Raw genomic sequence first — 27,806 nt, 5'->3', positions numbered from 1 at the left:
TTCCATAAATATTGTTGTGTTTCGTTGTCAATGAAAAATTATGTTCGTTCATAAAAATAATTCGTGACAAACCTATATTCGCAAACGGAAAATCGCAAGACCGATTCGACATAGCAGCACGATCGAAATGCTGTGATTCCGATTTGCTCATTTTATTCTTGGCCGGTTTTTATAGCTCTACAGCATCTCTGGCTATATTGTATAGCTGATATAAATTAAGACCAGCTTATAAAATACTCAAATTTAGCCGAGCTTTTTCAGTCTCAAAATTATTTTGCAAAAATTAAAGGACCAATAAGTTTTAGCTGTAACTTTTAAATGTATGATCTGAACTGATGTTATTGATTCTGAATACAGAAGAAGTAATTTAGCACGTAACTATAATCGTTCGTGGATTCACCTTTCATAATTTTTCTTAGAAGTAATTTAAAGTTGATTGTGATACTCTTCCAACTTATATGATTTTGTGGAAAACCGAAAGCTACATCATTGACCAACCCAAGGCGCTCCAGAGAAGTTTCAACATCAAGCGTTTAGTGCACGATGGGTTGCCTGTAATCAGGTGTTTGGGTGTTGTAGCACGTCAACCGCAAAAACTCCATCCTCTTTGGTTCCGACTTTCAACTCACGCCAATGAATAGTCAGCACTAGTCAGTGGCAGCATTAGCAGCAGACAGGGATGTGGCATATGCATTGTTAACCTATACCAAAATTTTCCTCGTTTTATTCAGAAAATGATGCAGTTTCCGAAATAGCCCGGCAAAAAGAGTAGTAAATGATTTGATAGTAATCTACATGTGTTATGTACATATTTAAAATTTAAAAATGAGGGTGTCGCTAGTGATTTTCGGTGTCTTGCAATTTTTGGACATATGCAGATTCTCATTAGCATGGGACAACGATGAACTGGAAGTTTTCGACGTCGTCGAAGAAGTTAATCAGAACTTCTATGCTCTCTTAGGTGTTCCCCAGGTAACTAGAACATCCCGTTAATAATCATTATAATTTTCATTTATTGAATCTAATTTGTGGTTTGTATCACATCTAAGAAGTGTATCAAATTTTCTCTACACAAATCGGTGTTTTCAAATGATTCACCAATTTTTTTTACTCTCCAACATGGTTTTCCTTTAGTTTCGTGTCATTACTAATCATCATATTCGTTTCAAGGATGCCAATTCTACAGATATTAAGAAAGCTTTTAGGCGGTTATCACTTCAGCTGCATCCAGACAAAAACAGCGCTCCAGATGCTGACGAAAAATTTAGGCATGTAAGTATTTCTGAAGATGCTAACTGATTCTTAGATATTATTGTTCTTCGAAAGTCGTGCACCGTTTATTGTATTTAAACTCTGCTCTGTGTTGACCACAATAATTGCTGTTATTTTCATTCTTCTAACTCACAGCTAGTCGCAGTGTATGATGTCCTGAGGGACCCTGGAAAACGGGAACGATATAATAATGTTCTTGTTAATGGACTGCCTAACTGGCGATCGGCTGTATACTACTATCGTCATGTACGAAAAATGGGACTATTAGAAATGAGCATTATATTATTTATAGTTATTACAATTGGCCAGTATATTGTTGGATGGGCGGCGTATTTTGAAAAAAGATATACTTATGTAAGTACCAGATGACTATGCAAGAGTAATAATGCTGCTGAGTAATGAAATAGAGATGCTTTTTTGCAACTTCAAACATATATACTGCACCAGTCTTATAATCACTTTCTATTATTACACAATTCAATTGATTTATTATGCTATACTTTGTTACCTTGCTAACAGTAATACACCTTTCACAGGAACAAGTATTAGGGAGCAAGCTGCAGAAAATGCAGAAGAAAAATCGTAAAGGTAGGATGGATGTACCAGATTTGGCTGACATCTTGGAGAAAATTCCAACACCAAGCGTATGGAATACTTTGCCTTTCCAACTACCTCGGTGGACATTCTTTTCCATTGTTGGCATTCCATCAGGCATCCGAGCTATCAAGGAAGTACTAGCGGAAAGAAGACGTAGAAAGAAGGAAGAAGAAGAAATGGCTTTGTGAGTGGAGATTCATAATTCTTGAAGTAACGATCATTGTCTACAACTCATACTAATCTCTTGTATGATTCTCTGTGTGGAGGTGATCAAAGATTATTGGCTATGTGTCCAAATATTGCTTTTCATATCCTCAGGGCTCAAATGAATGAAGAACCCGAGCCTGAGCCCATACCACGGGGTCCAAGACGACGCAGAGCTGGTTTTACTCTACAAGAACGTAGTGGAAGTAATTTTAGTGAAGTTCATAACTATAAACAAGAGAATTATCAGAAAACCCATGTGATTGAAAAGCCAAAACCGACTGGAGGAGGCCTTTGGACCGATGACGATATATCAGAATTAATTAAACTTGTTAAAAAATATCCTGGCGGTACTTCAGATCGATGGGAGAAGATCGCAGATGCCATGAACAGAACTGTTACTGAAGTCACACACATGGCCAAAAAAGTAATTATAGTTTAATAACTTTCTCAGTTTTGTGGACCTAAGTTTGGTTTTTCTTAAGATCGTTGTAAAAGTGAGATATGATTTGTGATTCTAAAAGGTCAAAGATGAGGGGTTGAAACCAAATCAAGTTGTTGAAGAAACTCCTTTAGAAGAATTGCCAAAGAAGATCAAAACTCGTGCGGAAGTAACAGATTCAGTTGGTGAATGGAGTCAGGAACAACAAAGAGCACTTGAAGCTGCATTAAGTAAATATCCCAAGGGCATGTCACAGGATCGTTGGGAGAAGATCGCAACTTGTGTCGACGGAAAATCTAAGGTATTTCTGAATATTTTTTACTATCCAGTAATATTCATGGCATATAATTATGGTCAATACATATATTTTATTCTTTGTTGTGTAGGAAGAGTGTCAGATACGCTATCGGCAGTTAGTAGAGCTCATCAAGAAAAAACAACAGCAATAGTGAAGTGGAAGATATGTGTTGAGAATTGTTTAGTTTTTCATACCTTTCAGGAATTTATTTATTCAATAAAAATGCCACTATTATTTAAGACATCGAGTGATGCGAACAGACGTGGAAAAACGTGCATGTACAGTATTGTAAATAGATATTTATGTATGTTTGTGAATTACATGCATGTGTATATCCTTAGAATCAATCTACTTCATCTATTTTTATTATCAAGCTGGAAAAAAAGTGTTTGTAACTAATATTACGACTTGTCTGATCACAATCGAACTAAATACATGGGCTCAAATCTATTTTCACATAATTGCCTCTGTGGTTGTTTCTTACTGTGAAAATACAGAAAGGATTCTACGAAGCGAGACATTAGTTTGAATTATCACTTGTTCATCATTGAATCTTGTGAGACTTATCTATATTTCCATGTCACTTTGTCTACTTTTGTTACTACAATACTGGGCTCTACGCATGCTTTTTATGGACGATCATTGCAAAGTGTCTCGTAAATTTGCCATCGCTAAAAACTTGGGAACGAGAAAAAATTTCTAAACTATATATGAAATACGTATTAGCACCCGAGAAGTGGTTTTCGAGGACTTTCAGGACCCCCAATTTTTTGTATATAAGTCAAACCGCCGAATCAATTTCCATAAAATTTGCGCAGGATACTGTTTCTACCCAAGAGATGTGTAAGTTTCCACCCAGTCCTACTTCGGGTTGAAAAGCTGCAGTTGCTAACACAATCATTCTGGAGAGACAACCACGGGCTGTGAATTGCAATTTCTTAGCATGGAATGTAAGTATTGAAAGTATATCAGGATTTTTTTCCACAAATTTTGGCACCCAAGTTTTATGTGAGCATTACGAGCGTTCATAAAAAAAAATTAGTTTGAACTGTAAAATAAACATGAACAGTTGATGGAGGCAACGTAAATCAAAATCAAGAACATAGCTGATTTATGACTGCTATATTCAAACAAACTAGCACTGTACGATTGTGCTTAACAGAAAACAGCTGTGAAAAGCTCTTTAACTGAGACGGGCTGATTCAAAAGTAAAAACATTGTAAGCCTATGCCCTATCGTTTTCTGTCGCGAAAATGCGCCTGAATAGCGTCTTGCTGAGTTGATTCCAGCGTTTTTGGGAATGGGCCAAGTTTCGGATGTTTTTTGATAGATTTTCAGCTGAAATACAAAGGGGTTAGCCTTATTTTTTTTTTAGGCAAGAACTTTTTTGTCTGCCAATTGATTCGTATAACGCTCTGCAGGCTCATTGTACCCTCAGACACCAGAGTACACGTCAAAAAGAGTGTAAGACCAACTGCAGCAAAGTCACAAAAGAAATTTTTGGTATTTTGCTTCTTACTTTCGATCACTTGCTCGCAGCGTATTCGGACTGCGTCCAATCGATTTCTCTACGCAAAATTACGTCGGTACAGTACACCAAAGAATTAGAATCTCAGCATCATTCAAAATCGGCCAAATTTGGTTCACACTTCAAAGGGGTTTATCCATATTGTTAATTTCCTTGTTTTTATTATTACCATTATTACTGTGTCATATCTCATGTTTCATGTCTCATAACTCGTGTTAACAAAACATTGGGCCCGTGCGCATGCTCTTTAAAGTGAATCGCATGTGGTTACAAGGTGATTAAAACTATTCCAGCTCAAAATAATGACTTGAGCTTAATTTTCAATCCTGTTTGTTACAATATTCATAATCCTTACACTGCTAAGACTTAAAAATGCTAAGAGATTGACGTTATTTGTACTTTAGTTATTAATTTAAAATAATTCATTTTAAAATCAATACTTACACTAATTCTTATGCTTCTTTGGTACACGAAGCTTTTTTACGTTACATCTTAATGGGTTTTTTGACCATTATTCGTCCATCTTGAAACAAAGTTTTCCTAAATTTACAAAAAAAATTTCAAATCCGTTCTCCGGCTGATTAAAACATTATGCCTTCGAAGTCTTTCGTCCTTTTACTGACTGCTTGGCAGATGCACAGGATTCACATGTGCATGATTTAGGTATGGCTAATTGCGTCGTTACAGTTTTTCCATCTTCACAAAAGAGTTCAACGATTAGTCCTTTGTATTCTTTCGGCGAACAGCAATGGCAGTTGCTTTCTTGTTGCAAGGTTACTAAAAACATCAGAAATCGTTTAGCATATACTATGCTATTATTTTAACTTATACATAAGTAATTACACGCTTAGATTTTACAGACCAAACTAAGTATAGTGAATAACTTACAGGTATTGAAAAACGTTGACGAATCACAGTTGCCATGGCATTCGGTGAGACCTTCAATCGGACCGATATTTTGGCAAAGCCCATGCTTACCTCGACGCAACTTCACAATTCCAGCAGTATCACTTAATGAAATATTTGCAGCAACGCAATCTTCTGTAGAAAAATTGAAAAATAAAAGTTTTTATATTATGATCCATGAACGAATAAGAACACCAAGTTACAAAATGAGCAAACTTACGCTTTTTATTGAGTGCTGTTATATTACAACGGTTGCAGCAACCATCATTATAAACTGATTCTGGTGCACAATCTGCTACATCAGGACAAGTCTCCGAGGAACTGCTTATTACAAACTGAAACAACGCATATATTACTTCACACATGTATTACACGTATTCGAAAATCAATAGACGTTCTGATAGGTGTAGAACAGCGATTGGTATGAATTCATGCTATATCGTACCTGATCGCTTTCATGTCTGCACTCAAATATTGTACAATTGTCACTGGAACTCCAAATTGTATTAGGTTTATATAAGGTTTTTCCAACAATGCAGTAAGCTTGCTTACACTCTCCACAGCATTCGTCATGCTGTGGTTCTCGGTATTCCCAGCCCTGAAAAAATGAAAAATATCATGGAAACCTGTACAGGGGTTTTCTTGTGGGGCTAACTTTCTCAGGGACTTTTCAGTGTCTTATGAAAACTTTTGATACTATATGCATATTGCTTACTACGTAATGAGGCAGCCCGAGCCCTATACCTCATGCGTCATAGGGACTCAAATAAGTAAAAGTAAAAGAACAGAGGAATTCCCCTATTACGTGGACAAACAAGGTTTCAAATTACTGTTTTGTACCAGACTATTGACACCTACTCTCAAGGAAGAGAAATGCTGGAAAGGTGCATTTAATGGGGAACGTTCTTTGTTTAATCAGGTCTCAGGAAACTCGGAAGTGACCACTGAACTTTATTATTGTGAACATCTTGCAGTTTTTGTTGTAACTTGCAAATCTGTATGTTTACATGTCACAGTACTGAAGAATACAGTAAAGTGCCGTGAATTACTTACCAGAGTACACTGTTTGTTGCAAGTTGTTCTTTCTCGTTTTTTAACAATTCCTTCCACAGTTGAAATACACATCTCAGTCAGGCAGACATCATTTGATGATATCCATTTTTCTCCTGGCTTGTGTACTGTGCCATTGTAACGGCAACCTGTTTTGATAAATTCTGAGCAACACTTGCCACTGACTGGACGAATCTCTATTTCAAATTCTTGTAATTCGGACGCATCAATTTGTTTACATGTTTCTGTGAAACCTTCAACCTGAAGCTATAAATTAGGAGAAACCCAATCAATATATGTGCAAAAAATTGGAGTAATATCGAATATATAAGAACTGGTAAAGGGAAAAAAATTCGAATCATTGACTTACTGAACCATCGATTGCCAGGCAAGAATAGTTTGTACAATGATCATCAGACTGCCACTTTTCTCCAATATTCTTAACTTCTCCATTAACCACACAAGCAACAGGAACGCATTGTCCACAACACTTCACACCCTTATTTTCTTGTTCTCTATATTCGTAGCCTTTTTCACAATCAGTATCGCATTTATTAAGTTTGAGTTGCTTTTGAACTCCATTCGTATTGTTAATGCATTCCATCGTTGCACAAGCATCTGCTGAGTTAGGCCGCCATACATCGCCAATCTATGCATTTGTAGAAATACGAAATTCATACTGAATATTGAATGGATTTTAATTTACTTATTATTTATATCAATGCTACGGAATTTAATACAACATTCTATTCCATTCAGTTAGTTTTGAATTTAGGAAAGAGAATTCTATTAACTAAAATATTACTTACGGAATATGTATTATTCTGGTCTTTGCATGCTATACGTTTGAAATTTGGACAACATTGGTTCTCGGGTTGCACTACTTCAAGCACAAAGTCGTTTACATCTGGATGTATGTCAATAGATGTGCATTCAGTTGTAACACATTTTGACTTGTTTTCATCAGCTTCTTTTTCACATGTACATGTTGTACATGGACCATCTTGCCATTTTTCCCCAAGATGTTTTGGTGATACAATTTGAACAGTATCAGCATTGCCATAAAATTTAGGAGTGTATAAACAAATATCCTCTTGAAGTTCTACCAAATGAAAATAAGGTGAAAGTGATCAGAAATATGATAGAATTCTTATTAAATAACCCAATTATAATTGACGTAACCTCACGACTTGGAGTATTTTGATCAACAAAGATTGTGTGAAAATCACTATTACATTACCAATAATGATCTGATTTTCATAAATGGAGCACAAATAAGCAACAAGTAAATTACAATATATGATATCACACTTCGACTAAGATTATTGTGCAGAAGAAATACAGAAATTAGCGGTATATTAAACGCTAGTCTTTCTACACACTACTCCAATTGCATAACTTGCTGCATAATTGCAGCACATTTGTGTTTCGTTACTGCGATCGTCTTATGATTGCAAAACGAACCACATATATGAAAGTAAAATTAACGAATTTGCATGAAATGTCAATCATTTTGTTATTTGGGCAAGATAAAGTAAAATACAGTACAGTTAACGTAAAATTGTTTTCAAATATTTCGTATGTAATGTGGACGTCAATACTCACTACATTCATACTTAGGGCAACACCTTCCTGTTTCTTCAACAGATTTAGCATTATGAAGTGCTGGACATTTTGTAGGCAAAGGACACGTTTCAGTTTTACAAACAAGAATTGGCCGTGGACAACAATCAGATGTGTTTGACTCTACTTCAACCATTCCAGGTTCAATAACTCGTTCTTCTGATGTTAACAATTCACATTCTTCTGGCGGAATACATTCTAGAAATAAATACAAGTTTGTTAATTAACAAATTTTGAACGATTTCGTATGGTACAGGACCAAATATAATATACTCATTATTCATACCCAGAGATAATATACTCACCACAAACAAATTTCAAACATCCGTCTGATCCTGTAATCGATTTTGGAACTTGTCCATACCCACATGACGGTTTTTGCTGATCCACACAAGTTGGAGGCGTAGTAGTAACTGGAACTACATTAAACATTCATCAAGATATTGAATAGGTGTAAAATGCATATAAAATTAAAAAACCGTCCATATATTACTAGAACCATGTAACATGCTTTGAAGTGGTATTATTTGCATAAAATTTATATTGCCTATTGTATTTACAAATGATACTCACTACAAAGATATTTACGACAACATTCATTCTCAGATTCAGAGATTTCAATCGGAGTGTGGCCTGCAGAACAAATATTTCCCAAAGCAGGACACTCCGTCTTTGAACAAGTAATTATCTTCTTCTCACAATGACATGTTGTACATTTATCGGGATGCCAGATTTCACCCTCTATATGTCCATCTCTATCGCAAACCAAACATTTGTTTTTCGAAATGCACGTTCCATTCATAAGAATATGATCTTGTGGGCAGAAACAACCTTCAATTGGGCCTGAGGGACACTTCACTTTCTGAACTGCTTCAACATCATTGCACGTTTCTTGGCAACTTGGACCACACGACTGATATGTAAAAGCTATAAAATGCAAAAATAACTGATACTACTCATAAAAGCAGAGTTAAACATTTCTTATTAATCACTCACTTTAAATGAGAAAGATTAAGATTCGAGAATTAATTTATGAAGAATCTTGAATTGTTGGATTCATAAAAAAATTTAAAAGTATACTAACGTGAAGAGCATTTGTAAGGACAGACATCATCAGTCCTCCAATTCAGACATAATCCAGCTCGTAAGCAACTTCTTGCATATGCTTCCAAATCATTACAAATATCAATGCCGTCACACAAGCCCTGCTGACATGTAGCCAAATATGGTTCTGGATCGACTAATTCATGACATTGACCAAATAGTTTTTGATCTAAGAGCCTGTTGCATGGATTTACACTGGGTAATGGGATCAGACATTCTTTTTCTGGTTCAGAAGCGCATTTATCATTGTTAATGTCTAGTTCCGTTGGGACGTTTGTTGCAAGCCAACTATTGCCAAAATCATTTGCATCATTGACAAGCTAGAAGAAAATGTTACAATACCATTACATAAACTGTATTGTCAAAAAAGTTTCACCTATCAGATTCTTATATCTGTCACATTTATTACCGACTACTTGAATTGCAATATTTTAAAACGTACCTCGCCATCCATTTTTCTCATGTCGTCAGAAGAATCTGCATTACAATCTCCACAAAGGCCTTCCATAGCTCCGGCAAAAGTATGAGATGGTAATCTTACCGTGAATGCAAAATTATGTTGATAACTGGCTACTTCTAATTGAATTGCAGGAATGAGAAGTGAAACATCTCTCCCTGATGTTCCTTCAAGCATTACCCATTCAGTCTTATATGGGAACCTATCTATCAACTGCCCATCAACAAAGACTACTACCTAAAATAGAGCAAATAAATTCAGTTATTAAGTTTATGTTAAGATTTAAGTAATATGTTGTGTGTTGTACGTCGTTTGTTGGAGTTGAATTTAATGCTAACTTTAAATACCTCTTTCAATTGCTGTCCTCGTTTTACTTGTATGGAGTGATTTTTGTAGAGAACTATAATTGCTTTAGTACACACCCCTTCAGGGCATGCTGTATTAGTTACTAGAATCTAAAAAGGATTTTAAAAAATACGTAAGTAGTAAGAGAACAATTTATATATCTCATAGTCTTCAAAATGTGAAAAATGTTGTATGTTGTACTTGATAAGTATGTTCGCCTTTTCCACTTTTTATATCTTTGGCTATATCTCTGGATAAGATGTAGGTGCAGTTGCCATTGAAGGTGAAGTTTTTCCTATCAAAACTGACGAATTTTGAATTGCCAAATCCATCACAAAGACAGTCTCTACATTCAGTGGGCAAGATACACTCATCCCCTCTACGAACCGTTCCGTCTGGACAGAAGCAACCAGAGAAACAAATACCTGGCATGACAGGGCAAGGATCAGTTTCTTGTAGATTATTACATGTCGATTCGCATTTATACCTGTAAAAAGAAAAATATGTTATCCAGTAAATAAAATGTTTGTCATACGTGACTATTCAAGATATTTTTGAGGAATGTATTAAATTTTTTAAAAGATTACTTGAAGCAGTCTTTATGAACAAATGGTGCTGGACAAAAAACTGGACAATCATGCACTGCACGCCAAGAGGATAAGTCAATATTTGGGTCTGCAGCTTGGCACTCTGATACAAATGCAGTTAATTCACGGCATCGGCAATCGGCGTCTGACAAATTTCCGCGCAAGCAACTACACATAGTTTCCAAGCAACGAGATATGAACTTGTCCAAATTCACAACACTTGAGCATATTGAAAACGATCGCTGTTTGACGGTGTTGCACATATCCCAAGCTTTTTGTTGAACATGTTGTGGGCAAACCTGTGAAATACATACACAAAATCGAATGATTTCAATAAAGAGTCGCAATTATATTATTGAAATAAGCTCTGTATAATTAGCATGGGAATACACTCTTAAATAATAATCACCTGTGGTTCACATTCGGGGGTATCATCTACAGCCCAGCTATTACCAAAATCTACTGTCTTTCTGGCTTGTTGACCATTTGGTAGTCGTTTGTCATTACTAATGTGGCCGTCGAAATATCCACAGAGCCCATCGACATGACCTGATAATTTAGTTGTCACACCAACTTTAGTGTTTGAGTTTATATCCCAGATTATCCAAAATCCATAACGATATGACACAAAGTGCAGGGCATCACCGACTCGCGTTATTTTGAATGCCTTGTTCTTATCTGAGAGGCGGTTCACTTGATGTGGTAAAAATGTGTAGTCATCAAAGTCAATATGCATGTCAGGATATAAGAATATCACGTGATTGTCAAATGTGATGGTAAGGACCTTTTCACAAAACATACCGATTTCATTACACTGTCTTACCACTGAAAAAAAAAATATAAATCTTGTGAATATCAAGTATAAGTAACCGCAACAGTAATTTCAATACATGTCGTTGTTGTATTCAATAAAGTCTATAAAGTTAGGTGCAGCTTCCAGTAAACTTACATGTAATATACCAATTATTTTGATGCAAATCTCTTGCCAAAATATGATTACAGATATCATATTTGTATTCTAAGTTGTCAAAGGTGTTGAATGTTCTTCCAGTAACCTTACACACAGCTTCATTGGGAGGGGGAGGTTTACAGAGGTATCTAGGGCAGGCTTCTGGCCGAGCAAAGCTCATTTTTTCAAATATCAATCTGTAGTTTGGTGGACATTGCTCTTTAGGACATGATGTTACCACTGGTTCTTTTACACCCCACAGTGGAGGTGGAGGCTTTGCTGATATGCATGAAAACTGGGGACATTCGATTTCCGTTGGAGCCAGTGTGTCAGGTAATCTGTCAGAAATATTATCAATTTAATTTTATCACTTAATAGCCGGAAATCTATGACATTTTTTCAATGTTTCCCAGGGGTATAAAATTTTCATTTAAACGTCACAGAACTTGACAATAGATAGTTATTTATCTTCAACCATCCTAACTCAACATGTGTATAATTTATAAGCACATCAAAAAGTTTTACTTGAACTCGTCTGTAACAGATGAACCACCATTATACGGACTGCCTTTAACGCGGCCTTTGACCCCTCCTTTAATGCCACCTTTGGTACCTCCTTTAATACCACGGTTTAGAGCTGCTTTTAACATGCTATATGTTTCTGAATATCTTCTCTGTTTCAAAACTACTTTATAACCCGGAGGACAAGTCGGTTTCAGGCAATGATCTTGAGCAACTGTGACAGAGAAAAAATATTAAATAATTTGAAATGAAGACATGGATTTTTAGAAACGGGCAAGTCATATTACATGCATTAATGAAAATTGACACACTTGATGACTAACCTTCTGCGTAGCTCGAATTCATAATTTTTTCTCTAGTAATTGCCACAGATAATGTTGATGTTAGAGGTTCTGGTGTTTCAGACCAAATAACGCTTGTAGTTACTGGTGTCCCATGTTCGAGTATTTCAGTTTCTACTGTTGTAGATTCTTGATTTTGATAGACAGGTGTTGTAGATTTGTAGTATTCAGGTTCCAATGGTGTTGTGGATTTTATAAACGATGTAGCTGTGGTACAGTTCGTTTCATCGTCTGGACAATCCTCGATACCATCACACCAAGATGTTTCATTTATACAAATGTTGCTGGTTGGACATAGCCTAGTTCCATCTTGACATGGTTTGCAAATGCATGAACATAATTCAGTCAAGACTGGTTGTAAGCCAAATGTCTTGCAGGGTTCACATTCTTTTCTATGACAGGCTGATACACCACCAGGTGTACAAGTACATTGTTGGCAATCTTCCGTATCATAAATGGCTCCTACTGCATACCTGTAATTCCGATAATATAAAATGAGTATCAAATGACGAATATTAGATTGATTTCAGACTTGAAACTTCGATATCTCTAAAATAAGTAATCACAGAAGACTTTAGTTTAGGATAATAATTTAGGTAAAGTTTTTGGCCTAGGGCACATTGAAATTAATGATCAGTAGAATGCAGTTTCATTTCACTTGATTACTCACGTTATGTGTCCAACGACGCAAGGACATTCCTGTTTCATTACACAGGATTCACCATCCCACCAACCGAAATCGCAGTTGCAGTTTTCCTGTAATGGTTCAGAGATTCCGTCGCAAACATTACAATATGATTGGAATATAGGATGTTCGATATCTCCGCGATGTGGAACTGCTACTGTGCTAGAGGATATTGTAGTAACAGCTGAAATCAAATGAGCAAATAAAGTGAAATGTTTTAATTTCACAGGTAATTTACTTACGGTATGGCAAATAGCATCCACGAATCTCAGCCTTTAGTCCAACATGCTCGTGCCAAGTGATTGGTTGAATTCTCAAATATCTCGCCTGAATTGGACGTTCAAAATAATTGATTCGTGTCGTTTTATCATCAAAATTGGCCAAGAATATTTTCTCAGTGCCATCAGTAGTAGTTACAGGGTTCCACTGCCGCCCGTCATGACTATATAATATCTTGTAGGTAATGGTCCAAATATTATTGTAGCCTTTAGTTTCTACTCCAGTTAAATTGCGTGGTTCGTAAAAGTCGAACTCAACATATTGATGAGGATTATCCTTCTTTGCACGCCATATGCCATCAGATGATAATCGAAGATTTGGTAACAATCTGTCATATGAAGAGGATGCAGCAACTTGTTGATCAGACATAATACTGTCATCCAATCCCAACGGATCGTCACAGACTGAAATGAATTGTGTAGAAACATGGTTTATTTCTGTATTGATTGATGGTTACGAACAATTTACATTCTGTTGAGGGCATAGATCAAATACTTACTGGATCTCATAACTGTCACTTTACGTTGATACGCGTCGGCAATTTCTACTGCATGCTGTCCTTTCCTTACACCGGATTTTTGTGTATCGTTACGGCCTATTAATGATCCCCAAGCTTCTTCACCTGCTTGGCATCCAATGAGTTCTACTTTGGCTGCAATGCCATTATGCCAAGTCTGTGGATTGATTCTAATAACCTTTGCCTCAACTGGGTAGTCGAACATTTGTGCAACTGGCTCATTTTCATCAACAGGTCCAATGAATATTTGATCTGTCCCATCTTTGTCCATAATATATGAAAACTTTACACCATCTTCGGAATACAAAACTTTGTAACTTGTCACAAATTTTTTATCTAATGGACTTCCTTGCAGAATGACACCGTAAATCGGTTCTGGTTCCAGAAGCTTTATACCCAACCTGCAACAGATTTTAGAAATAATAACTGGTTGCAAGTGGACAGTTCCAAAGAGAAATTGTTTTCCAATACCTTAGTATTTAAAATGGAATGGGACTTATACAAAAGAAAGTTGTAAGAGTTAGGCTTACATTATAATTTAATAACATACCATTGTTCTTTATCCGTAGTTGCTGGTACCCAACCACTACTAGGTATTTCATTATCTAAGAATGCGTGTTCTACAGAAACCTTAGGATGTAACTCACTGCTTGCATCTAAAGTAATGCTACCTGGTTCAGAATTCATCATTAATAAAATGTAATTATCTAGAGCACATTCTTCAAGCATTGGCATCTCACTGGTTACAATGAAAGTGTAATCTGGGATTGAATGAGTTGTTGCAGTTGAGGTACTGAAATGGAAGAACAATAGGTATAGTTTAAAAACAGACCAGTTGTCAAAATATTCTCAAATGTGAGACGAAGCAAAAATGAACAATTACCTGGTAGAAACAGGTTGTCCAACTATAACTGTGCTTGGTTTTCGAGTAAAGAGAATCATTCGTGCAGCATCATCAGTTAGATTATCACATCCAATGATTTCAAACCTCACTGCAATACCATTATGCCAGGTTTGTGGAACAATTTTAATTTTTTGAGCTACCAATGGCTCATCAAATACCGCTCGATTTGTGGTGTTATTATCCCAAGGTCCATGGAATGTCTTTGGTAGTTCAGATCCTAATGTAGTAACTGGCTCATACAGTTCATCATTTGAATCAGGAGAATAATACACATTATACGTTTCAACATAATTATCAGTTGATGGACTGCCTTGCAAAACTACACCATAAACTGTTTTCGGTTGGCCTAGGTCCACAGAAACCCACTGTTTCTTATCCATCTTTGCCGGTATCCAACTTCCTATTTAGAAAATGTTAATTCAATTACCGTAATCATGATTTAAAATAGAAATAGAAGGATTTTTACGTTGAACCCTTAACAAAATATATACACATGGTTTACTGCTAAAAGGAGAAGTATTACCTGCGGAATCTTTTGATGGTTCATTATTCAATCTGGCATTTGGTGCTTTAGATAAATGAGTGGAATAACTGCTCGCTTCAAATGCTTGATCTGACAGGGGCTCTTCTTCTCCATTTATTAAGTAAATATAATCAGATTCTTTGCACCGTTCTGTTTTTTCCGCAATTATGGAGACTTCAGTCTGTGTAGTTGTTACTGTTATTGATGTTGTTGGTGATGGACTAGTTGTACATGCAGAATAGTCACAGGTGTAAACGTTTCTTAGGCATAGACACAATTCACATTCAGATTCTTTTACAGGGAATCCTGGTTTGATGGCTTTATTATCGTGTGTTTTGCATGTACAGTCACGAATGTCAACACAAGTATGAAAGTCTCTGTAAAGCCTATGCGACGCACATTCTATTCTATCGGCGGGCACACATCCTATGAATTGAAAAGTTATGAAACAATAATAAGTTAGAAATTTGAGAAGCCCATAAATGCTGCTCATATGGAACTCAGGTTTTTTTCACAACATGTTATTAGCTTAATGGTAGCAGTTCTACGAATGAGATTGCTATGACACCTTTACTAAAGCATTTCACTCTATTATATTTTTAACTAAACTGATAATACAACTATAGAGACACATGAGACAAAATGAGCTTTTCAGCAGGTGACTGCCCAAACATGCGTTACAAAAATCAAGTTCAACTATTCTTAAATTTCCCATCAATTGGTCTTGTGAAAAAGTTCGCAATATATTACAGGAACTTACCTGGAACACAATCGGTACTTTCATCGCATACACCAGTCTTCACTAGCATGTATTTGTAGTACTGACAGGCTCGGCTACATTGTACTGCACATTCACTCCAAACTTCGCCATCCTTACATTGGGCTAAAAAACAGCGACAGGTAATTTTTTTACGACAAATATTGCATTGAGTGGTGGAAAAGTGTCCTGTTGATTAACAACAAATAATTTTCAACCTGCAGTGGGTCTTATACCCATTGTTGGTGGTACTATAGTTGTCGTGGTCTCAATAGCACATTCTGGTTTCTGTAAAATCACAACTGACGGCCAGTCACAAACTTGACTTATTGGGTTATAGAGTGTGCCTGGGCCGCACCATTTTTCAACCAACTCAGGTCCATCTGACCCAGGTGCACATTGGAAAAATGCACGACAATCCCTTGGATGTGCTTGATAAGGCTTTGCCAGGTCACAAGGTAAATATTTGGTGATATTTGTACTTTCGTATGTTGTTGTCTCTGCCATAGTTTTAAAATGGTTATAGAACGAACACGACTTAAACAAAATATTTTTTAGATCTGATGGAATGAAACTTCTTGAAACTTACGGGGTGTAGTTTCTATGGTTCCAGTAGTGTGAGTACACTGACAAAGGACGCTTATTTCAAAATCTATACACGGTTTTTGATCAGGTAGCGCTTGACAATAAAGGCCTCGTTCCAAACTACACTCTACATTGTCAAGTCCACTTTCTTTTGGTGTAATATGATTCTGTACGGATCGACATTTAATGTCAACCATTTGATCTTTTGTACAAACTGCCGATCCTTTGATACCAAGCTAAAACAGAAAATGAAAATAAGAGTTAAAATAACGATATACTTTCCTTACTTATTCAAATGATATCAGAACAGAAACTCACTAGATCTAAAGTTGAAGGCAGTGGCTCAACATCAGACACTTTCTTTCCTTTAACAGGCAAATCTCTATTTATCCAAGTAGTCCACCCAGAAATACACTCATGTTTCTCTTCCATGGGAATAGTTGGAATAGATTCAGGAGTAGTTGGACAAGGTTGCCCTTGACAGGTTTTCTTTGAACGGCTACAGTAACAACTGTGACAATCATCACTCTCTATTTGGTCTCCTTCATAATATGTTACCTATGAAAGAAATTAAATTTAAATATTTTCAGGCATAAATTCGTCATGATACAATTTGGACAAAGTGTACTGAATTCCTGGCCACTAAAAGAATTCATTGCAGGCACTTCTAAAATTAAATTTGGCTATAATTCCTACATCAATTTTGAACGTGGAAAATTTATTACCCCATCGACGACCATGCATACAGGTTTGCAAGATGCCTTTGGAACGCACTCGCTGTAACTAGAATTTTGATATATTTTTCCTTCCGGACATGGCTTGGGCAAACATCCTTCTACACATGAATCCAGAGAACACAAATGTGAATTATCTCCCAGAATAAATATATTATCGCACGTTTCACGAGGACAAGTTGAGACACATGGAGAATAGGTACTACAATCTTCATCACACTGCATCGGACAAAGTTTTTGGGTACGCCACTTGACTGGTACACCTCTCACATTACATTCTTGAGCATATGCAGCCAGCGCTGTACACAGGCATTCACAATCCCCACCTATGAATACAAACAAATTAAATTATTTAAACAAATACAAGTAAAAAAAATGCTCTGAAAATCTGTTATCCAGATACATTTTTTTTTTTTAATTACTCACCTACATCACAGCCGCATGTGTCGAAGATACACCTTTCCAAGTATGGTTCCACTTCTACTTCTGAATGACAGTCTTGGAATACTGCAGATTTGAGTATGTTACATTTCTGAATAGCCCAGACCCTGCGATCTGGATTAGATGCACAAGTATCTGCGATTTCAGTGGATTCTGGACAATGACTTTGTTTCTTCCATGAATCTCCAAAAAGAGTAGCAGATACCTCGGATACACCATCAGACGGAGTTTTGAAATCATCCTCTGCGTTGTTATTATAATCGCCACAGAGACCTTTTGTACGACTTCTCCATTTCGGGTTTAATCTTAGGTAAACTCTTGTCCCTAAAAAATAGATAAATGTAGAGAATTGAATTTGAGTCAACTTCTGAGCAATATTAAAAGAAAATTTAAAGATTTAAAATTATTTAAACTTATCTACCTTCGTCCCACTGTAATACCAAACCCAAATCAGGTACGTCCAGGAATACAAATAATCCAGCTCGTCGAATTGCAATCCTTTTATAACTTTCTTTTGGTAGTTCTTTACCCTTCGTTAAAGTGACAGTTTCCTGATCTACTCCAGTGCCAACTAGTAAGCTGATTGATTTGGAACACGTAACACCGGTTGTTCCACATGGGACATTTAGTGTGGAAATCTCAAAAGCCTCTTCTGGACTCAAACTTCCTTTAGATAAAACATAATCGCAAACACCCTGAAACTCGTAAGCTTTCCCATCAAATGTTGTGTAATGTGAATCTCCCCATGCTGAGCAAACACCTGTAAGAAAACGAAATGACATAAATTGTGTAGAAAATTGTAATCATTTATTTAATCTTTTTTCGAGTCAACATAACTGCATTAAAAATAGTTTGCTGTATGATCAATTACCATCGCATATTCTATCGGTACATTTCCATTTGCCATTGTTACATGTGCATGTGTTACATTCTTCTTGCATAGAGGAGCCTTCTTTGTAACTATTCCCGCCATGATAACATGGACACTCTGTTTCTTTGACACATTTACCACTTGGTACATCCAAAACGTGATTTTTCTTGCAAATACAACCTGGTTTGCAAATCGATTGGCTTTCGGAAACAGGATTACGCATATTTCGACAAGTTTTTGGCTCAATTGGCATGCAAGTTGAGAGTTCTTGGTTTGCAGCTGTACTACATATTGATTTTAAATCAGCCGCAGCAGGGTAATCACGTATTTCATCCAGACTAGCAGGATTACAGCTCCAAATACCTCCTGCCACAATTTAATCAGATACATATAATTCGTCGCATAGTTTATCATGGTGATATATAAATATGATAAACAGCCATCAGAAAGACTACTAGCTTTGAGAAAATCAGTATTACGTTTATCACTACAATTCAAAATATTATTTGACTTGAAATTCCAGGAGTACCTGCACATGTGCACAGCTCCTGGCTCTTTGTTCCAGGTCGAACTTCACGATAACCAGCTTTGAACTCTAAACCTGCGTGTTGACATGGACATTGGCCTATAGGTACGCATTCATTCTTCTCGTCGAGTGTTTGACCTTCAGGGCAGTTGCAACCTTCAACGCAATCTTGTTTACAGTATGGATTAAATGATATGTCACTGCAGGACCTGCAAGATTTATTGAAGTTCTAGAGTACTAATTCATACAAAATTTTGTACTTCTTCATGAAAGTATTTCAATTTTTACCTCGTACAACTGTTGCCACAAACTTGGTAAGTTTGTCCTGCGTGGCAATGAATTTTACATTGATCAATATCCTGCCGCCATGATAACCTTAAGCCTTCGTGTGCACATTCTTTAGCATATGCTGCTAATATTGGACAAAGACATAAGCTAATATCGATTTCACAAGCACACATATCATACAAACAGTCTTTGTAGTATGGTTCTGGATCAACGTGCCAATGACAATCTGAAAAATAATATATCGGATTATTTCAAATGCCTGAAAGTAAAGAAAATGTAGAAAATGGATCGTCAATTTTCAAGAGGATATGAAAGCTATAAAAATACGTGCCAGAAAATAACTGTGACTTTAATCTGGTGCAGTACTTTTCAGCTTGAATTTTTTTTTGAGGGTTTGCATCACAAGGATGATTTGGCTCTTTAATAGTATCTGGACACAACTCCGTTGTTTTCCACTTATTAGCAAAAGGAACTACAGACTGTTCAATGTCACCATCAGGTGTGACAAAATCATCTTTCTGGTTCAATGTAAATGTTCCACACAGGCCTTCTGTCTTGCCTAAAAGCATCAATCGAAAGATAAAGACGTGAAATTGTTACGAATATCCTTGATAGAATTAAAAAATTATAACAGCAATTAAATAAATCATACAGTATTGTCAAGTTCAATGAGTAAATATTGTAAAGCAATATACCATGGAATTCAGGTGGTGCGTTAACGTATACACGAGATATTCCATCCCACCATACGTCTATGCCATTCGGCAGCTCGGCGATCAGAAAAATGCTGCTGGCTACTCGAAGTTTTATTCCTCCCAATGTGACAGGTAAGTTTGTTACTTCCTCACCATTAACCGACAATTGACGATTTTGTTTTAGTTTGATTGTAACATCTTTTACTTGAATTATTACAGTTTTAGTGCACGATGGAGCCTCAGATGACAATGATGACGTGTAACCCATATTCTATTAAATTACAAATATTACATATTACGAATATTGATTGTACTATCAAAAGAAGCATGAATAAAATGATGGTGCAATATTACATTTTGAAAATGAAGGCCATATATATGATCGCAAACATATGAAAGACTATGTACTGAAAATATATGTAAGAAGCTTGGAAAATGAAATAATGAGAGGAAACCATTTCCAACAATAAATAATTTATATTCACCTCAGACAGAGCGCCAGGACAAGCAACGTTTTCTCCTTGGATACTGTAATTGTCACCTTTCAGTAAATAATAGGTACACTTCCCCATGAAGTCGTAGTGTTTGCCATCAAAAGTTATATAATGTGGATCCCCAATGGCTGCGCATCGTGCACTGCATTTCGCCTGGGTACAAATCCATTTTCCAGATGAACAGGTACAAGTATTACAACCTTTCTTTACAACACCACCTGGTTGAAACACCTTGCCACGTAATTTACAAGGGCATTCTTCAGGCGAAATACACTGTCCATGGTGTAAGACAGCACCTTCTGGACAGAAACAACCTTCTTCGCAAGCGAGTCCTCGTTCATTCTTCACTTCACTAGCAACACCACAAGATGCCTGTGTCTTTGGACCGCAAGACATATAAATTCGACCTCCCGTGCATTTCATAGCTGTTCCAGGGAAATCAAAATTGGTGAAAATGGTATAATTATTCATGAAAGAACGTGACATAATACGGAAGTTGGTTTTGTAATATTTTCAATACAGATTACTCACGACAAGTATTGTTGTCCCTCCAGCCCAACATTGTAATGAGATTTTTGTGTGCACATTGTCTGATGTAAACATTCATTGTGTCACATGCACATTTTTTCTTGTCTTCATATTTGCAAGCGCAGTAATCCCATCTACAAGTGGATTGCAAAATACTCAAATCAATCACCCTAGCACAAACTTCAAACCTGTGATCAGATAGCAGTTTTGAACAGAATTCTGAAGCTTCGTTGTTTAACTCATTTTTGTTCAGACAGGAATGTTGTATATTGGGGTATTCGTCACAAGTTTCTGAAAAAAAAATTTTATTTGTAAATAATTTATACCTGAAAGTTTTTAAAGAATAAAATTACTGTATCATAATGTAAATTTTTTTCCGAAGTGACTAACATACCACCAAGATTTTGTGATTGCCAACTGCTGGCTAAAGTGGCAATACTTTTAGGATGACTTCCATCTTTAGCTGTCAAATCATCATTGGTATCTCCATCAATGTTACCACATAAACCCACCGTGTTATTCCAAAGACTCTCGGTCACTTTCACCTCAACCAATAGAGCACCATCCCATTTTACGGTAGTACCAATCGAATCCAATGTTACAATCATAAACTGTGCAGACATTTCTACACGCAAACCTGACAGTTGAGCTGGTATAGTCAAGGCCTATGACGATAATATAGAAAAAGAATATTAAAAATAAACCTGAGTAAGGGTACTGGTTTTTCAGATCAATGGGAGCAAACCCATCTATATAGTTAAAGTAACAAAAGAAATAGTGTGCAAAGGAAAATAGATCAACCTCTTTGATGGTCCTGAATTCCAGTATTCCTTCTTCGTTTTGCGAAAGAGTATACTCCTTTCCATAAATAAATATCTTGACAATTCTGAAGCATGCTTCACCATTTCTACATCCAGGACTATTTGTTGTTGTAATGGCAAATAAATTGTTTTGTGCGTCCCGGACTAATGTATGGGTACATTCACTTTCAAAGCTGAATATTTTTCCGTCAAAAGTTTTGTAATGCACTCCTCCCCATGTAAAGCAGACTCCAGGTTCAGGGCGTTTCTGCTCAACAATGACAATTTCTTTTGCATTCTCTCCAAATACGCTGTTTAAATTCTGACCAGTGTTTTTTGTTTCGATGATGTGATAGTGATCTTTTCGGTTCTGCTGTTAGGAAGGATTCAAATTTTCATATGACGTATAACGATTCCGTAATATTACAATGATATCAAGTAATACAAACGAATAAGGCTTAATTGCCAATATAGCTAGGTACGAGACTGAGAAGTACAAAAATACTCTTGAAAAAAAAAATAGTTGAATCTCAAAGAAATGCTGTATACATAATTTTCTAAATTATATCAATTGCTTACTTGATTCGACTCGACATTGTTGTAGGTGCCTAATTCATCGACTGCATTCCACCTGAATTCAGATCCATTTCGATTCTTGCTACCCGAAATCGCTCCAAACATATCTTGCGTTGACCATGCAGATTGATTGCTGGTTTGGAAGAATGAATTCCGAGAATTACCGAGGGGTATAATTATCATATTGTTTGCATATTTGCATTGTGGAATCGGTTGTGGTTTATAAATTCCTTCGCTGTAAAGACAAGTATAAACCGCTGCTGGTGAAGATTCGAATTCTATTCCATCAGGACAGTTCAAGGTACAAGAAAAATGAAGTGCATCGCCAGAACAATTGTAGCCGCCATTGAAACCCAGTTTTCCAATGTTGCATGCATTCATAGCTAAAAATGATATTCTTATAAGCACAGTTGGAATCAGAGTTACATCAATTTCGTTGTTCAAATTTTTGATCAATATTCTCAACAGGTTTTGACTATTAATTTGAAACTAAGGGGAAAGAAAAACCATACAATATTTCAACTTACAGTATTGACACTGTGGGCCTCGAAATTGTTCCAAGCATTGACACTGATTAAGACTGAGACAATAACCACCATTTTGGCATGGTGGAGAACAAACAGCTAAAAAAACATTAATTATTCAATAAAAAGTCCAAATCATTCTAAATTCTACTATAATGTAACATTATTTATAATTTAATACATCATATGCACCACTCCTAAATTAGTAAGGTCGTTAATATTCACCTTCACAATCTGGTACGGAGACCCAATCAGGTCTGGTTGGTAACCAATTTCCATCTTTACAAATAAGATTTGTGATACCTGAACCATCTGGAAATGCATGATTTGGCACACATGTTATAGTACACGATCTGAAATACGATACCAAAACGAATCAAAATACATATAGTAGGTAATTTTGTACTAATATCACATAAATATGGGGCGGTTCAAGTATTAACTAAGGCTAAAACAGGGGTAGACCGTTCAGAGAAACATTATCAAATGTTACCCTGTAATGAAAGAATGTAAAATTCGAAAATTTGGTGATTTCGAAAAATCAACGACGGAGCCAGGAATCGAATCTGGCATCTAGAGATGCTTTACCGGAGACTTACTCCACTAGACCACCTAGCCGCCCTGACTCTGTTGTCGTTAATTTCTCTCATCACCAGTGAGTTTCGAATTTTGTTGTCATGTGCCCGGGTATGTATGTGTTAAGAAATTTTCGTCTCTTCAAGCACCAGTAAGAATGTAATGTGTAGGTGAAATGTTTACATCTGAAATTCTTGCTTCTTGATGGGAAGCCACGTAAGACAAGCAAAGCCGTCTAATGAATGATATGCGGATGTGCAAATCATTTTTTTACGAGAAGAATATTGTTGAAAGAATGTAAAATTCGAAAATTTGGTGATTTCGAAAAATCAACGACGGAGCCAGGAATCGAACCTGGCGTCTAGAGAAACCTGTAATAGTAGGTATTCCAGGCAAGCGTTAGATACCATAGGAAATTTGAAGTGCGTGCTCAAAGCCAACATGCCACCTACTTGAGAATAAAAAAAATCTTTCTTTAAAAGGGGGTGTTAATAATGCATGAATTATTCAATACTAATCTTAAGAAATATAATGTTTATTGCACGCATTTAAGAAGGACGACAATATGTAATGTAGTAATACTCAATAAATGATGAATTCACGTTTTACGGAACATGTTAATATGTATTAATAATTAATAATGATTAATATTTAATAAAGTTCGAATAAATTGATTAGGATGTGACTTTAAATGGCATTTCTGTTATTTCCAGGTAAAGCACCGACATTCCGATAAACTTTTGAAACAGCGTTAGTTAATGTTACAAAACAGTAGTGGGCAAAACACGCAAACGTTATCAATCGTTATCACTATGAATGGAATGCAAAAGTTTTCAAAACTACGTTAGGTAATACTTGAATGGCCCCTATTATACTTTTAAGAATGTTGGAATTGCTCATAACAGGAAGTTTTCTGTGGTTACATACTGACGCAGCAAGTAGTGTAAATGCTCTGATTCAGGATGTGGTTTAAACTTGTTTACAGTGGTAGAACTATTAAATCTCAAAGTATGTGGTTGTGTGTGATTAACGCTTAGAAATTATGGTAATTGAAGGCTTATTAAATTATATTGTGGTTTGGATCCTAAAGTCATTTTAGATACGCAACAAAGTATTAAGAGTTATTTCGCAGCACAATGATTATTTATTCTTTTTTTTAAGTACTTACTTTGAACTGCACTTTATCATTGAATTCAATGGCGGACGAGGCAGATTATAACATGGTGTGTCTTTAAACTGGCATTGGGCCCCAGAATAATTATCTGGACAGTCACATTGATTTGGTGCAACGCAAATACCATTGTTTTGGCACTCGGGTAGACATTCGGCTGGAAGAGAAAACATAATAGCTTATTTAAAGAATGATGATATTTATGTGAAAATGGATTGCAATCAGAAAAACCTATAAGGCTGGAATACTTCAAAGGATTGTGCTTATTATTGAGAATCAAATGTAAGAAAATCAAGCTTACGTGTACAACTGGAAATACTGTCCCATTCTATATCGTCGGCCATCCATTGACTTTCTCGGCAGGTGATAAACACTCGCCTTTTACCATTTGGAAACGTGTAGCCTGGGTTACATGATGCCCAATTCCCGCTACTAAAATAAACGATTTACATGTTACAATATTTTTAGTGACAAGTTTTATAATCAATGACTTACTTGTATAGGGAATATTCCAGTAATCCATTCATAAGATAGGCAGGTAGAGGACTGCATTCAGCTTTGGCTCCATTCTTAGCTGTTACTCTGCCACTCTTCTCACGACCCAAATAGGTAGTAGATTTTTGAGATATTTTGCGGGAACGGCCTCCTCTGAAAGTATTAGATAGTGGGTCATCAGTTATTTTTACTATGCTTTGATATTATTATTACAACACATATGCCAATTTTTGAAAATTCATCGTGAGTATTCTCAAAATAATTCAAATTTCGTTTGAGAATAAGTTCATTTTTTCAGATGTGAAACATTCATAAAGACTTACAGAGAATTTTAACCAATTCTAAAAGAAATATTTAGCACGTAGTAATAGAAGTACATATCAGAGTCTCAGAATTTATGCAAGTTCAGTGTCTAAGTTTTTCTTTTATCTTCTGAAACTTACCAGGGAATATCTAACAGTTATACAATTTCTATAGAATCTTAATTCACTTATAAGAACATTTTTCATCTTTTCCCGTCATAGTAGGTGCAACTGTATTAATAATATGCAATGCTGAGTTTTCGCTTTCGGTTAAAATATATTTCCCAATTAAATAACTCCTGACAGTGATTTGATGCTAAAAAATAGAACCAGAAAAATAAATTTCTACTAGTTGTAAAATTAGGTTCGAATATTAAAGTAACGAACGTTTTAACGTGACAACTAGTAGCTACAGATGAAAAACTTAGAAAAGTCTACTTACTTTACTCTTGAGCGACCTTTTACACTGTATGAATGGGAGGATCCAGAAGAGTAGCCACTGTCTGCTAAACTGTTGCAAAAACAGAATAGGAAGAGTGCAAAAATTAATAACAGTGTCATCAAACTGGCGTAAGTTTCTATATGCAAGTTTATTCTAACAATCGGAGATGATGTCAAACTAGAAAAGATATAATAACATCATACTAACGGTTCTTCATCCGCAACATCCACACTGGCAGGATTTAAGTCTTCGTCTGCCAAAACTATGCCTATTATAGACAACGTAATAACGATGAGACATAATCTCACCGAAAACATTATATTATGTTATTTTCACAAGTATTTTTATTATTCAGAAGATATGCTCTTCTCTAAGTAACACAAGTCAACACCCATACGAGCCCTACTCCATTCTCACAAGCAAGAGCAGAGTGTGGGAATTCAGCCTGCGGAGGTTTTTTATACCTTTCCATGACAGGAAATGGTAAGCTGATAAAACTAAGAGACCTTTGATAAATGGTAAGGGCGACAGACGGCTCCGAGAGATTCGAAAAATAGGTCACTTACTACAAAATGCAAATCTACAGCGATTAAATTTTTTCCATATAAATCAACAATGTTTCGATTATTTGATACACAATCAGCAATTTGAAGCAAGGCTCAATTGACAACAAAAGTCAATTAGCAGTACATATACTAGCCTCTGCATGATATTAATATATCAATATACTCTCAATAATCGAAGTTACACACAGTGTAATGTATTCTAACAGTTTAATAACAGTTATTATACATTCGAACTATCTTTGATACGAATAATGCTGCTTTATGAAAGATCAAAATTAATTGCTTGTTAGACATTGACTTATTCGTCATGTCGAAAAAATTAGTAACACTAATTTTACATGGATTTTTAAATTTATTAAAGCTTAAATATTTGTTTCTATGGCACGTCATGCTTGATCAAGTGAAATATTCGTTTTTTCTGCAATGATGACTCCGAAAAGAACTATACATTCTGTATGACTGAGCCATTATTACACTTGTGTATATTTCATGTCAATAAGTTGCAAAATGTTTCACCAAAATTTTCAACTGTTTTAGATTCAGGCTGGAATTGGCGTCAGAATTGCTTTCATATGTAATATACAGTTTAATTTCACGCTACACTTTTGTAATAATATTGGCTCTACCCGAAAGTTTATATAAAATTGATTCTTAGTTCTAATTGCCCCATTTCAATCAGTGTTAGTATCTTCAGCCACTCATTCCAGTTACCAGTTTTATCCTGATCAAAATAGCAGAATTTTTGTAGAGCCCAATCAACATCCAAGTAATGAGAAAACTTATAACTGTAAAGAAAAGCAGTTATCAAGCATTCGGGCTTTCTGTAGAGATAAAAACATTTTGTGGTGAAGTTACACGACCTATGTCCAAGGTTGAAAAATATTTCTATTTCGTGGAAACACCACCGGAAATGGTATATGATTAAAAAGGATGTTATCGATGCCCATTTATTAAATAAATAGTAGCTCATTAACAGGAAAATGGTCATTGATAAAAATAAAACTTACCTTCCACAAAACTGTTCATTCTTCATAGCTATCTAAATTTGTAAATATTTTATAAGTATTCTTATTCCTATGTATACTATGCCAATTCCTCACCAATTTTAATTTGTTGATCCTGGTCGTTCGGTTTTTTTTTCGGATTCAAAATGTTATCTGAAGCATTCATATTGGTCTGACAGTACAAGACATAGCGTTTTCAATAATCAAACTTGTACACTTGAAAATTAGTCCTGAAAGTCAAAAGTCACCAAGTCAAGGACCTGGACAGCCAGAACTACGGAGCACTTGTCCTGAAAGT

The 27,806-nt window shown here is 35.9% G+C and overlaps 2 protein-coding genes and 1 long non-coding RNA gene across 6 annotated transcripts; 2 read left to right on the top strand and 1 right to left on the bottom strand.

Annotated features, from left to right (window-relative positions):
* The first annotated feature begins 636 nt into the window (after positions 1-636).
* On the top strand, positions 637-3,834 carry LOC124174685 (dnaJ homolog subfamily C member 1). 2 transcript variants are annotated; one of them, XM_046554067.1, is made up of 7 exons: positions 637-972; positions 1,171-1,272; positions 1,408-1,518; positions 1,809-2,053; positions 2,188-2,500; positions 2,598-2,816; positions 2,902-3,834. In XM_046554067.1, exons 1-7 carry the CDS (start codon positions 826-828, stop codon positions 2,962-2,964), a joined length of 1,200 nt encoding a protein of 399 aa, XP_046410023.1. In that variant the 5' UTR covers positions 637-825; the 3' UTR covers positions 2,965-3,834. The 2 variants fall into 2 exon arrangements, with proteins under 2 accessions (XP_046410023.1, XP_046410022.1); XM_046554066.1 differs by having other exon boundaries at positions 1,408-1,626.
* Positions 3,835-4,485: 651 nt separating this feature from the next.
* Positions 4,486-26,360, bottom strand: LOC124174684 (hemocytin). Of its 3 annotated transcripts, none has more exons than XM_046554062.1 (49): positions 26,146-26,360; positions 25,939-26,007; positions 25,195-25,347; positions 25,001-25,131; positions 24,697-24,856; positions 23,178-23,305; positions 22,956-23,051; positions 22,432-22,811; positions 21,854-22,225; positions 21,447-21,717; positions 21,056-21,343; positions 20,516-20,949; positions 20,031-20,301; positions 19,667-19,894; positions 19,336-19,561; positions 19,051-19,256; positions 18,522-18,887; positions 18,072-18,410; positions 17,636-17,974; positions 17,201-17,535; positions 16,794-17,033; positions 16,480-16,711; positions 16,109-16,390; positions 15,894-16,016; positions 15,134-15,559; positions 14,590-15,010; positions 14,257-14,499; positions 13,689-14,107; positions 13,153-13,593; positions 12,896-13,094; positions 12,208-12,698; positions 11,888-12,098; positions 11,363-11,700; positions 10,823-11,238; positions 10,414-10,712; positions 10,028-10,313; positions 9,829-9,936; positions 9,467-9,718; positions 9,005-9,344; positions 8,494-8,847; positions 8,226-8,339; positions 7,903-8,118; positions 7,107-7,399; positions 6,668-6,946; positions 6,301-6,564; positions 5,693-5,845; positions 5,468-5,582; positions 5,230-5,382; positions 4,486-5,118 (listed from the first exon to the last, which is right to left on the bottom strand). In XM_046554062.1, exons 1-49 carry the CDS (start codon positions 26,253-26,255, stop codon positions 4,931-4,933), a joined length of 12,798 nt encoding a protein of 4,265 aa, XP_046410018.1. In that variant the 5' UTR covers positions 26,256-26,360; the 3' UTR covers positions 4,486-4,930. The 3 variants fall into 3 exon arrangements, with proteins under 3 accessions (XP_046410018.1, XP_046410019.1, XP_046410021.1); XM_046554063.1 differs by having other exon boundaries at positions 21,854-22,222; XM_046554065.1 differs by lacking the exons at positions 25,939-26,007; positions 26,146-26,360 and adding an exon at positions 25,638-25,898.
* Positions 19,238-20,519, top strand: LOC124174687. Its single transcript, XR_006868972.1, has 3 exons — positions 19,238-19,361; positions 20,043-20,162; positions 20,250-20,519. It is a non-coding gene; the product is annotated as an uncharacterized LOC124174687 (long non-coding RNA).
* Positions 26,361-27,806: the final 1,446 nt, after the last annotated feature.

Source organism: Neodiprion fabricii, chromosome 2 (genome assembly GCF_021155785.1).
Source record: "Neodiprion fabricii isolate iyNeoFabr1 chromosome 2, iyNeoFabr1.1, whole genome shotgun sequence".
NCBI classification, from domain to species: domain Eukaryota; kingdom Metazoa; phylum Arthropoda; class Insecta; order Hymenoptera; family Diprionidae; genus Neodiprion; species Neodiprion fabricii.
This window is presented reverse-complemented; position numbering and strand designations above follow the sequence as displayed.

What these genes read in the sequence shown, in the direction of transcription:
- LOC124174685 (XM_046554066.1), top strand. Translation starts at nt 826, where the DNA reads ATGAGGGTGTCGCTAGTGATTTTCGGTGTCTTGCAATTTTTGGACATA. An exon ending in CTCTCTTAGGTGTTCCCCAG is followed by an intron (nt 973 to 1,170) that starts GTAACTAGAACA and finishes ATTCGTTTCAAG; the next exon opens with GATGCCAATTCTACAGATAT. An exon ending in CTGACGAAAAATTTAGGCAT is followed by an intron (nt 1,273 to 1,407) that starts GTAAGTATTTCT and finishes TCTAACTCACAG; the next exon opens with CTAGTCGCAGTGTATGATGT.
- LOC124174684 (XM_046554062.1), bottom strand. Translation starts at nt 26,255, where the DNA reads ATGTTTTCGGTGAGATTATGTCTCATCGTTATTACGTTGTCTATAATA. An exon ending in AGGCCCACAGTGTCAATACT is followed by an intron (nt 22,812 to 22,955) that starts GTAAGTTGAAAT and finishes TATCATTTTTAG; the next exon opens with CTATGAATGCATGCAACATT. An exon ending in TGCCTTCAACTTTAGATCTA is followed by an intron (nt 16,712 to 16,793) that starts GTGAGTTTCTGT and finishes TTTCTGTTTTAG; the next exon opens with CTTGGTATCAAAGGATCGGC.